This window comes from Ranitomeya variabilis, chromosome 7 (assembly GCF_051348905.1).
Source record: "Ranitomeya variabilis isolate aRanVar5 chromosome 7, aRanVar5.hap1, whole genome shotgun sequence".
Lineage (NCBI taxonomy): Eukaryota > Metazoa > Chordata > Amphibia > Anura > Dendrobatidae > Ranitomeya > Ranitomeya variabilis.
Window position 1 is genome coordinate 187,842,786 of NC_135238.1, and position 13,092 is coordinate 187,855,877.

A 13,092-nucleotide genomic window follows, 5' to 3' on the forward strand; every position below is an offset into this window, starting at 1 on the left:
CGGGGCCCGGCGCACAGCAGGCTGTACCAAAGAGGAAGAATGTGATGTGATTGAAGTGCTGCGCGGCAGCTGCTCGCTCCTTCACTTGATGAAATGATCATCTTTCGCACTGCTGCCGACGGCGCCGAGTCTGTGCTCTTGATAAGAGCAGGCTGCAGCCCGTGCGCAGCGTGGTGCGAGTGCCGACCTCATCTCACTGACTTCTGCCAGCACAGTCCAAGGAAACAGCTGAGCTGACTGACTGTGTGTGTGAGTCAGAGAGGAGAAGACAGGGACGCACGCACACACTGCACTGTGTGAGTCTGCAGCACGGGTCATCACTGACCTGTTTCTTGTTACTTTGCCCGCCCTCGACACCGCCTCTCTGTCTGAGTGACTCTGGAGTCTTGGGACACAGGACAATATCCAACATCCAAAAAGTCACCCAAAACTTATCGTGAGCACACAGCAAATTATAAAGGCCACCATATCCGCATACTTTATGAAGCCGAAGATCCTTCATGAAAATGCCAGCGGCGTGTCATACTCACTAGCATGGTACGGGGCTGCTGTGCTTCACCTTGCACATTGCTGGTATCTGGTAACCGTTGGGGCTGATTTCAGCTGATTGTCTCAGGTGCCAAGTGTTGGACCACCCCCGATCTCATGATGATGCCCTATCCTACAGATACAGCAGGTCATCGGTTGTTTTGTCTCAGAACCCCTGTAATTTTGCTTGTGGTAGAGCTGTAGGGAAATAAATCATTTGCTGTCTGGTTATCCCTCTGAATACAGTGGACGGTCCTGGAGATGGAAAACTTTGTCGTCATCTTATTGTCCAAGAGCCCTTCTAACATGCAGACATCGTCCAAAGCAGACAACACCTGTACCCCAAGTCTCTATGTATTATTTGTCCCAACAGGGTAATGTCTCTTCTTATACGGAACCTGCAGCATGTGATCCCTCTTCGCAGAGCCCATTTACGCAAGAATCTAGAAATTACCAGAAGCTGTCTCGGTGTGAAGAGGTTTGATGTTGGGGTAATATGTATAAATGATACCAAGATCCGACAACTGAACAAACGTTATAGACGACAAGACAAAGCTACAGACGTGTTATCATTTCCATTTCATGAGGTACACCAAATAGCAGAGCAGGTTGTCTTTAAAGGGAACCTGTCACCAGGTATAAAAAGTAACCACTTTTGGCTCTGGTTTTATTCCTATCACTCCCCTGAGCACTCAGTTTTTTTGCTTTTTTTTAGTTGCTATACCGTTCCAGAGATATAGGCTTCTTTATTCAGTGCTAATTTTTATAGTCTTTATAAGGGGGTGTGGCTCAGAGTAATAATTCAGAGGAGCCTAAAGACACGCCCCTGAGGATCCTCTCTTGTGAGCCACGCACCCTTGTAAACACCATCAAAATTAATATTAGATAAAAAGGCCCATATATTTAGAATCATATGGCAGATTTAAAAAAAAACTGCATACAAGCAACTTTTGCTCAGGTGATAGCAACTCTTTAAGTAATTGCACTTATATACAATATGTGTTAGCTGCATCTGACTGTGTAATCCATGTATACTTCCAGAATTTGTGTCCCGGATTATTGCCTGATCCAGCATTCCCAGATGAATACAATTTAGGAGACATTTACCTTGGAGTAGAGTTTATATATCACCAGTGTGAAGAAAAGCAGGAGGATTTTAACAATGTCTTGACTGTAAGTTTTGGAGAATGGAAATCAAATGGTGTTATCATGCTATCAACAACAATTTTGTCACGACTCTGTTGTCGGGTGTCCCGGGACCAGGGGCTCCTTTCCTGTCCCTAACGCCAGGGGCGCCTTATCTTGCCTTATGCACCGAATTACTTCTTATGGTGAAGAAGCCGGCACCACATACTTTGCTTTAGCTCCTGAATCCTAGCTCAGTCTGTACCCTTTCCCCACCCAGGGAAGAGGAGAGTAGTAGTGTTCCGTAATACACCAACCAAACTAACAAGGTAGGTAATAAAAACAGGGATAAAGGAACATTCCCAGTCATACAAATATACTCACACAAACAACAGAGGTAAACACCGGGGAGTTGAGAATGGGGAAAAAAAACAAAGTAAGGGAAGGAATGGAATTATCACACAACCAAAACCTAGCAACAGTGTCCGATAAATCCACTAAACCACAAGAAACCACCATCTCGTAACCATGCAGCATAAGCTAGCTCTGGCAATGAGTGCTTGACGGGGCCCAGAATATATTGGAGAGGGGTGTGGCTACCAGTGAACCGCTGAGAGCCTTAATGCAGGAAAGCTTCTAAGAACTCTCAACTGAGCAGATTCTACACTGCTAAAAGAAACTTGTACCGCTTAATATGAAGGTGAAGTGCTTCTAAACAGTGCAGGAGTAGGAGAAATCAGACACTGCGATCTTCTGGCTCTTATCTGTCATGGTAAACCCATGGCAAATTATTTGTAGCTCAAAGGTTGGTTGTTGCGAGGTACGACATAGTAAAATGGATCTGAGCTGAGTTGGATAAGGACTTGTAGAAGATTTGGTAAAAATAAAAAAAAAGTAGAGAAGCAAAGGATTTATTACTTGTACTGATGCTTCAGGAATGTGTAAAGAGTTGTGTCCTCACTGAGAGTAGCACCTAACATTCAGGGGTAGATCTACTGGTGAAACATAACTACCCTCGCTAGTATCTGCTCCACAAGCGAGTACGTGTAGTCAGGGCCGGTTTTATGCAAAGTGGGGCCCTAGGCAAAGTTTAAAATGGGGCCCCAAATGCTAACATACGAGTATTGCGCATCATACAGAAGCATTTCGGTTGTATTTACATGCGCTGATCTCAGGCCGCTAAACGAGTGTGATCGACAATACTGAAGTCGTTGGACGCTTGTTTCCCCGCCTCTTTCCACCATCTGAGAAAGAATGAAGGGGACAGAACCATCACTAGTAGATCACTAACAGATCACCATACAGTATTATGTTATCAGCAGCACATCTACAGTTAACATCGGCGATGTGCTGATGAGAACAATGATTTTTATTCCGGCATAAACAATCCAATCACCCAATAAATATGCAGCATTTTGCTTGTTTAGTATAATACACCCCATAGTCCTCCATATATTTTAATGTGTACCATAGTCCTCCATATTGTAAAATGGACACCCCATAGTCCTCCATATAATATAATGTGCCCCATAGTCCTCCACATAGTATAATACACTCCTCATAGTCCTCCATATAGTATTATACACTTCCCATAGTCCTCCATATAGTATAATACACTCCTCATAGTCCTCCATATATTAAAATATACTCCTCAGTCCTCCATATAGCATAATACACTCCTCGCAGTGCTCCATATAGTATAATGCACCGCCATAGTCATCCATGTAGTACAATTCACTTCCCATAGTATAATGCACCCCATAGTTCTTCATATAGTATAATGTATTCCCCATAGTCTTCGATACAGTATAATTCAACCCACATATAGTATAATGCAGCCACCCCACAGAGTATACCGTATTTTTCGGACTATAAGATGCACTTTTCCCCCCCCAAAAAAAGGGGGGAAAATGGGGGGTGCGTTTAATAGTCGCAATGCAGGCTTACCGTGGCGGCAGAGGTGCGGTGGCAGAGGTGCGGCGGCAGAGGTGTGGCGGCAGAGGTGTGGAGATGAGGAGGCGCAGTGAGCGGGGTCCGTTTCCCCGATGAGGTGATGCAGCAGCCCGGTAATGCAGCAGAGCCGGGTGAATCCTGTTGTTATCGGTGCGCGCGGCCATCCTCCTGAGGCCGCGCGTGCGCAGATGGAGGTCTCTGCTGCCCGGGGCTTCAGGAAAATGGCCACGGGATGCCACGCGTGCGCAGATGGGGATCGTGGCGGCCATTTTCCTGAAGCCGAGATGCGAACTCGGCTTCAGGAAAATGGCCGCCGCGATCCCCATCTGCGCACGCGCGGCATCCCGCGGCCATTTTCCTGAAGCCCCAGGCAGCAGAGCCCTCCATCTGCGCACGCGCGGCCTCAGGAAGATGGCTGCGCCCACCGATAACAACAGGATTCATCCGGCTCTGCTGCATTACCGGGATGCTGCATCACCTCACCGGGGAAAGGGACCCCTCTCACGCCATACCTCTCACTGTGCCTCCTCATCCCAGCATCTGTCGGTAACCACTGCTGCCACCCTCCCATGGACACCATGCCGTGGCGTCGCCCACCTAAGCAGGAAGGTACCCTGCTCAGGTGCACGCCGTACCGCATCACCCCACCTCTGCCGACACCATGCCTCCTGTGATCCTGCTCTGCCACCACCAGCCCTCAGGTAAGATTCTGTAAATTCGGACAATAAGATGGACCCCCATCTTATAAAAAATATTTTTTCTGCAATTTTCACCCCAAATTTGGGGTGCGCCTTATCGTCCGGTGCGTCTTATAGTCTGAAAAATACGGTAATGCAGCCCTCACAGAGTATAATGTAACCCCCCACAGAGTATAATGTAACCTCCCCATAGAATATAATGCAGCCCCCCCATATAGTATAATGTAGCCCCCTCATAGAGTATGATGCCATCACCCCTCAAAGAATATAAATATAATACAGCCTCCCCCATAGAATATAATATACCCTCATAGTATATAGCACAGCCCACATAGTAGTATATAACAGCCCACACAGTAGTATAAAGCACTGCCCACACAGTAGTATACAGCACTGCCCACAGTAGTATACAGCACAGCCCACAGTAGTATACAGCACAGCCCACAGGAGTATACAGCACAGCCCACAGGAGTATACAGCACAGCCCACAGTAGTATACAGCACAGCCCGCAGTAGTATACAGCACAGCCCGCAGTAGTATACAGCACAGCCCGCAGTAGTATACAGCACAGCCCGCAGTAGTATACAGCACAGCCCGCAGTAGTATACAGCACAGCCCGCAGTAGTTTACAGCACTGCCCGCAGGAGTATACAGCACTGCCCGCAGGAGTATACAGCACTGCCCGCAGGAGTATACAGCACTGCCCGCAGGAGTATACAGCAGAGCCCGCAGGAGTATACAGCAGAGCCCGCAGGAGTATACAGCAGAGCCCGCAGGAGTATACAGCACAGCCCGCAGTAGTATACAGCACAGCCCACAGGAGTATACAGCACAGCCCACAGGAGTATACAGCACTGTCCACATCCCTCCTTCCCTCCCCGCCTCTCTCCTCCCGAGAATGGCCGCATAGTCTAGTTAAAAAAAAACAAAAAAAAACAAGCTCCTCACCTCTCCCCGAGCCCGCGCTGCTCCCTCCCTGCTCCTGTGTCGGCGGCGGCCGCCGCACTGCCTGACACACAGCGAGTGCGCGATGATGCGCACCCGCTGTGTCAGAGGTGTGGGAGAGGGAGCGTCAGGTGGCGCGCTCTCCTCCATCATTGCTTTGAACTGTATCGGCAGACGCTGGTATAGTTCAATGCGGCGGGGGAGTCGGCTGCGTGACTTGCCGCTAGCTGGGGGCCCCTGGGGGAGCGGGGGCCCCAGGCAGCTGCCTGGTCTGCCTGCCCCCAACGCCGGCCCTGCGTGTAGTAAGTGAATCTGCCCTAAGTCTGGCTGGTCACATTTTATGGTCTTGTTCCTTCCAGTGAATATTTATAATGTGTTTCTACTGACGGAAACTCAAATATAAATTACGTTTCTCCCAGGTGACGGCAGTGCATGGCTTATGTCACCTACTAGGTTATACTCATCATAGCCCAGAAGACTGGAGAAAGGTTAGTTTTGTGGGATTTTTCTTTTTAAATTAAGATTGTGCTGATATTACAAGGCTTTTAGCTTTACATGAGTATATAGTAATGGCTTATATTTGCAGTATTATTTTATTATAGGAAATCTGCTACAATCAGCATAAATTAGACTCTTCTGTGCAATTACAGCCAGGTTTGTTTTTAGTTTGAGATGCTCCTCCGTTTCAGAGAAAACATAGTTTAAAAGGCTGTAGAGACGTGAGTCATCTACTGCCAGGTCTGTTCATAATGCACATACATGGAGAGACCTGAAAATCAACAAGAGCAGAACAGGAACAGCACCTGATGAGCTAGCTTTCTCTCTATCCTCCCCGGCCAGCTTTTAAATCTGTGTTTTCACTAAAATGTCCCAGCATTTCACAGTTAAAGTTACATGTGCAGCCAGCATCTGATTCATACTGCTTGTAGTTCAAGCAGTATGAATCTAGTGACAGTTCTTCTTTAACGGAAAACCACTGGTTTGATCTCTTTACAGATCTCCAGTAGCTCCAGACATAAGGTGTTGTTTCATGTGCACAGGGCCGGACTGGGACTAAAATTCAGCCCTGGCATTTGAAGTCACACAGGCCCACTTGTCACATGGTGACTGTATAATATCTTTGTACACTTGTAGGCTACAAGAAGTGAGGGGAGTGTAACACGACTATATAACATATAATTACAGCTGTATCCAGCATTACAGCTCAGCCCCCATAGAATGTAATACAGCAGAGCCCCATAGAATGTAATGCTGCACAGCCCCCATAGAATGTAATGCAGCACAGCCCCCATAAAATGTAATGCAGCACAGCCCCCATAGAATGTAATGCAGCACAGCCCCCATAGAATGTAATGCAGCACAGCCCCCATAGAATGTAATGCAGCACAGCCCCCATAGAATGTAATGCAGCCAGCCCCCATAGAATGTAATACAGCCAGCCCCCATAGAATGTAATGCAGCACAGCCCCCATAGAATGGAATGCAGCACAGGTCCATAGAATGGAATGCAGCACAGGCCCATAGAATATAATGCAGCACAGGCCCATAGAAAATAATGCAGCACAGGCCCATAGAATATAATGCAGCACAGGCCCATAGAATATAATGCAGGACAGGCCCATAGAATATAATGCAGCACAGGCCCATAGAATGGAATGCAGCACAGCCCCATAGAATATAATGCAGCACAGGCCCATAGAATATAATGCAGCACAGGCCCATAGAATGGAATGCAGCACAGGCCCATAGAATATAATGCAGCACAGCCCCATAGAATATAATGCAGCACAGCCCCATAGAATATAATGCAGCACAGGCCCATAGAATGGAATGCAGCACAGGCCCATAGAATGGAATGCAGCACAGGCCCATAGAATACAATGCAGCACAGGCCCATAGAATATAATGCAGCACAGGCCCATAGAATGGAATGCAGCACAGCCCCATAGAATGGAATGCAGCACAGGCCCATAGAATGGAATGCAGCACAGGCCCAAAGAATATAATGCAGCACATGCCCATAGAATGGAATGCAGCACAGGCCCATAGAATATAATGCAGCACAGCCCCATAGAATATAATGCAGCACAGGCCCATAGAATATAATGCAGCACAGGCCCATAGAATATAATGCAGCACAGCCCCATAGAATATAATGCAGCACAGGCCCATAGAATATAATGCAGCAGAGGCCCATAGAATAAAATGCAGCACAGGCCCATAGAATATAATGCAGCACAGGCGCATAGAATATAATGCAGCACAGGCCCATAGAATGGAATGCAGCCAGCCCCATAGAATATAATGCAGCAGAGGCCCATAGAATATAATGCAGCACAGGCCCATAGAATATAATGCAGCACAGGCCCATAGAATATAATGCAGCAGAGGCCCATAGAATGGAATGCAGCCAGCCCCATAGAATATAATGCAGCAGAGGCCCATAGAATGGAATGCAGCCAGCCCCATAGAATATAATGCAGCAGAGGCCCATAGAATGGAATGCAGCACAGCCCCATAGAATATAATGCAGCAGAGGCCCATAGAATTGAATGCAGCCAGCCCCATAGAATATAATGCAGCAGAGGCCCATAGAATGGAATGCAGCCAGCCCCATAGAATATAATGCAGCAGAGGCCCATAGAATGGAATGCAGCCAGCCCCATAGAATATAATGCAGCAGAGGCCCATAGAATGGAATGCAGCCAGCCCCATAGAATATAATGCAGCAGAGGCCCATAGAATAGAATGCAGCCAGCCCCATAGAATATAATGCAGCAGAGGCCCATAGAATGGAATGCAGCCAGCCCCATAGAATATAATGCAGCAGAGGCCCATAGAATGGAATGCAGCCAGCCCCATAGAATATAATGCAGCAGAGGCCCATAGAATGTAATGCAGCACAGCCCCCCCCAATAGCTCCACAATCCAGTCATCACTCATTGATTAAAAAAAAAAAAAAAAAAAACACTCTACTCACCTTTCCTCCTGCCCCGCGCTGCTCTGGCTCTGGTCTCAGCAGTCGCAGTCTGCCCGCCCGGACACACAGCAGGTGCGCTATGATATGACGTCATCGCGCACCCGCAGTGTCAGCGGCAGGCAGAGCGGGGAATGATGGGAGAGGGGGCGTCAGCAGACGCTCTCTCCTCCATCATTGCATTCAACTGTACCGGCGTCTATGACGTAGGTATAGTTGAATGCGGGGCCGGGAGTGCGCCGACAGTGGGGAGAGTGTGCCGACAGCGGCACACTCGAGCGGCCCACTACTGCCACCGGCCCTTCTGGCATTTGCCAGAACTGCCCGATGGCCAGTCCGGCCCTGCATGTGCATTTTGGGGGAGCGCACGCTCCCTTGGCCCCTGGCTTCGTGCTTGATAGGGGCAGTGTGCTCCTGCATGATTGACAGTACAGACTAGTGGTATAGTCCTGTAATTGGCCCAAACTGTGTGCTCCAATGCTGCAAGCAGAAGCAGCTTTGCCTCCGTACCATTTGAAGACCGTAGTTACACTGAAACTTCTGGGACCCGGAGCTATTAGAAAGAGGTTGTAACCACTGCACATGCTCGGCCACCGTTGCTAGATTGCATTGATGGTCAGTAAACAAGGCAACAAGCAGTAAACAAAAAAATGAAAAATCCTCTTTGCAATTTTGCTCATTTTTACAACTTTACCCATTAATAAAGAGAATGGACCTTTAAAGACGTCTCATGTTTGATAATGGTCAAAACGGCAAAGTGCTTGTAAAAACAAGAAACTTTGCAATGTACGTCTTATTCTCCGATATCAAGAACGGGTGAATATTTAGTTATACAACTTGCTAGCACCACTCTGAAGTTGGCAGGATTGCTGGATCTGGGCAGCTTTGGTGTCCCTGCCATACCATGCTGCAAAGACAAACCTGTCTGTACTAACAGCACGGGAGAGAGCAACGTTCAGGCCAGTGATGCAAACATGCCAGTGGTGTGAACTGTCAGTCTTCATGAGCACACCATTACACGAGGCAAGCAGGAAGGCTGAAGGCAGGGAAGCGGTGCGCCCTGGCAGACAGAAGATGTGCTAGTAGTATTTGATATTTCTACTCAGGATTTGAGGTCATGCAGCAGGTTTTCATATCAGGAGGTGGCCTATTATGCTAAATATTTTCCATTCCATCCTGTCCACTAAAGAAAATGTTTGCTGCTGATCCACAAATACGTGGCCGTTACAATGCTGCTTTTATTGTTGAACTGTAGTAGCAAGGTCTTCTGGCCATTGGGGATACCTGTAGTCTCTGTGACCTGTATATTATGGTTTGTTTGTTTTTATAAAGGAACACTAATATAAAAGTTGACCCAAGGATTCAGATATTTAGGATTAATCTATGTTAATAAATGCTAATTGTTTTCATATCATTTGTTCACTTTAACAGATGTTTGAGAAGGAAAGTGAAGTTCTAATGGAGATAAACCGAGTTACTGGATCTGCACTTACGCCACTGACTTCAGAGCATTATGACCGAGAATAATCTATCACTTCCATGTCATGGGGTGCACAGATGGCAGAGAAAGCACAAATGGAATATTTGCAATTATATTTGTTTATATGTTTTCCCCGAGTTTCCTCCGGTTTCCTCCCACACTCCAAAGACATCCTGATAGGGAATATAGATTGTGAGCCCCAATGGGGACAGTGATGATGTCTGTAAAGTGCTGTGATAATTAATCGGCTGTGTAAGTAAACTAAAACAAATTATGCATCAATTATAGGATATGAAGGTATGAGCTAACTCGATAATCCTGTACTTGTATACTTCCACAATTTGTGTCCCAGATGACTGCCTAATCCAACATTACTAGTTGAATGCAATATTGGAAGCATTTCCCTTGAGATGAGTTCGTTTATTAACATTACGAACAACAAAGGGGGATTTTGATAATGTCCTGACTGTAAGTTATCATCTTTGCAAATCTTATGGTGGCCTTACCTTACAATGAAAAACAATTCTGCGCACTGTGGTAGCTTGTTGTCCAGAGGTACGCCACAGGCAAAATGAGATACAGGATCTAAGTAAACTTGGACAAGAGTTTATGAAAATCAGAAATGAAGAGAAAGAATAGTAAAAATACAAAATATTGTCCTGGGAGCAATAAGACTTAGGCAGGGGTGACACAAGTGTATGTATAATCGTTCGGTTTTCATCCAGAAACCTCAGATGATTTTCCTTGTGTCCCATTTTTACATCCGTGTGCGATCTTTTTTCGGACATTTACATTCAAAAATGTATATGATCAAATACCGTTTCCTAGGTTAAAAAAGTCAGGTGAAATACGGATGTTCTGTATAGGATCCAATTTTTTTACACACCCATAGACTTAAATAGGAGACAAATGGAGTCTTGGAAGAAAATAGCTAATTCTTTAATTTGTTTTTCACACGGACACTCTATCACCTGAATAGCCCCAAATTTGTGACAACAATGACATTACTGATCCTATCTTTTGGGTATGGAGGTCTTTGACTCACTGTGCAGAAAAGTCTCTCTACCTGCTAAAATTATTCTTCAATCAGCATCAGACTACAGATTTATCCAAGTCTAACTTGACAAACAACTCATCACCTTGATAACTTGATAAAAAATAATTTCATGGGGTTGTTCACCGCTGGGGTCAATGTTGTTGTTTTTTTTTATTTGGGGTTAAAAATCACTTTTTCAATTCGGCTTCATTCAAAATGTTGCACTTTTTTACTTTTACAGGACAATCATTCTTGTAGATGTCTTAAATAATCCAAAAAGGCCTTCATCAGAGAAAGTAACTTTGCAGGAAGTACAGGGGTTGGACTGCAGTAGACTGGGGTAAAGTTATTTAATCTGATGAAGCCCCCTTCAGACTGTTTGGGACATCTAGAAGAATGATTGGGGAAGAAAAGGCGAGCGAACAGGAGTTTCACCTTAGAACACTGCTATGAATAATGAATGGTAGACATCCTCCTAGAGCAAGTTCTCCCAATGATCCAGGTGGAATTTAGGTGATGAACAATGCTTTTCCTAGCATTTCACAAAGAGAAATGTGTTAACTGAGAGACTCGGGGAACAAAACATTGAAATTTTGCGCCAATGGCCAGGAAACTGCAAAGATTGAAAATCTGTGATCAATCCTCAAAAATCTGTCACAATTCCTCCACTCAGTGAGTGATTTCTATGCTGTCCGATGGATACTGTGTCAAAACTGTAAAGCGCTGCGGAATATGTTAGCGCTATATAAAAATAAAGATTATTATTATTGCTGGAGTGTCAGTGTATTGATTGACAGGTCAGCTGTCCAATCTGTGATTAGGAGGTGCGGGACTTTCTCCAGGTGTTCAGTGTTCTGGAGATTGTCCCAGCCTATTTACCTGATCTGTCTGCCCCTGATCCCTGTAGTTTGTGCTTCCTGGTGAGTGTTAGCCTGATTTTGTTGCCTAAGGCCAGTGTCACACTTGAAAGTGCAATGAGAGAAACTTGCATCAATACCCGGTACTGTGGCCGGCACTCAGGAGCGGAGAGTTCAGCTGTATAGATATACATGCAGCCGCACACTCTGGTCCCGAGTGCCGGGTATTGATGCAAGAGACTCGCGCTGCATTCACAAATGTGACCCCGGCCTAACCATTTGAACTGTGTTCAGAAAATCCCTTTGTCTCCTCCTTTTGCGTTGATCCGCTATTTCTTGTTATTGACCCTGGACTGTGACCTGACTTAAGGTACCTTCACACTGAGCGACTTAACAACGATAGCGATCCGTGACGTTGCAGCATCCTAGATAGCGATATTGTTGTGTTTGACACGCAGCAGCGATCAGGATCCTGCTGTGATATCGCTGGTCGTTGCTGAAAGTCCAGAACTTTATTTGGTCGTCAGATCGGCGTGTATCGTCGTGTTTGCCAGCAAAAGCAACGATGCCAGCAATGTTTTACAATGGTAACCAGGGTAAATATCGGGTTACTAAGTGCAGGACCGCACTTAGTAACCCGATATTTACCCTGGTTACCATTGTAAAAGTAAAAAAAACCACTACATACTCACCCTCTGATGTCTGTCACGTCCCCCGGCGTCCGCGCTGCTGCTCAGAGCTTCCTGCAGTGAATGTGTCAGTGCCGGCCGTAAGGCAAAGCACAGCGGTGACGTCACCGCTGTGCTTTAGGGCCGGCGCTTACACAGTGCAGGGAAGCTGAAGGCGAGGGACGCGACAGACACGGCAATGTAAGTATGTAGTGTTTGGGGTTTTTTTTACATTTACACTGGTAACCAGGGTAAACATCGGGTTACTAAGCGCGGCCCTGCGCTTAGTAACCCGATGTTTACCCTGGTTACCTGGGGACTTCGGCATCGTTGGTCGCTGGAGAGCTGTCTGTGTGACAGCTCCCCAGCGACGCTGCAGCGATCGGCATCGTTGTCGATATCGCTGCAGCGTCGCTTAATGTGACGGTACCTTTACAACTTTGTCTTTTCCCTTGGTTATGTACGTGCTCTCTTGGTATTGACCCCGCAATCTCTGACTTTTCTGCCTCACATTCTTACCGTGAGAAGTAACTAAAGTCACAATAGCGAGTGGACAAACAAAAATTGTGAAAAACTTCAAACACTGATTAGACAAGATTGTGTTGTCAGGATTTGGCCCAGAAGCTGATATCCAGACTCCTGGACGAGTTGCAGGAGTTTTGAAAAAGTAAGGGACAACGCTGTATACCGGTATATTGAGTCTTTGCCATTTGTCAATAAAATATTATACACTTTTATGAAGTTCTTGTAATTGTTCTTCAGGAACTATAGATACATCTGACTAAAAGGTCTAAAAACACTGAAGTAGCAAAATCTGAAAACCA

General features: G+C 46.1%; 1 protein-coding gene across 2 annotated transcripts; it reads left to right on the plus strand.

Annotated features, from left to right (window-relative positions):
* The first annotated feature begins 323 nt into the window (after positions 1-323).
* LOC143784354 (endoribonuclease YbeY-like) lies at positions 324-11,567 on the plus strand. Of its 2 annotated transcripts, XM_077272548.1 has the most exons (5): positions 335-537; positions 902-1,115; positions 1,570-1,701; positions 5,670-5,738; positions 9,659-11,539. In XM_077272548.1, the coding sequence occupies exons 1-5, from the start codon at positions 482-484 to the stop codon at positions 9,752-9,754; spliced, it is 567 nt and encodes a 188-aa protein (XP_077128663.1). In that variant the 5' UTR covers positions 335-481; the 3' UTR covers positions 9,755-11,539. The 2 variants fall into 2 exon arrangements, with proteins under 2 accessions (XP_077128664.1, XP_077128663.1); XM_077272549.1 differs by lacking the exon at positions 5,670-5,738 and having other exon boundaries at positions 324-537; positions 9,659-11,567.
* Positions 11,568-13,092: the final 1,525 nt, after the last annotated feature.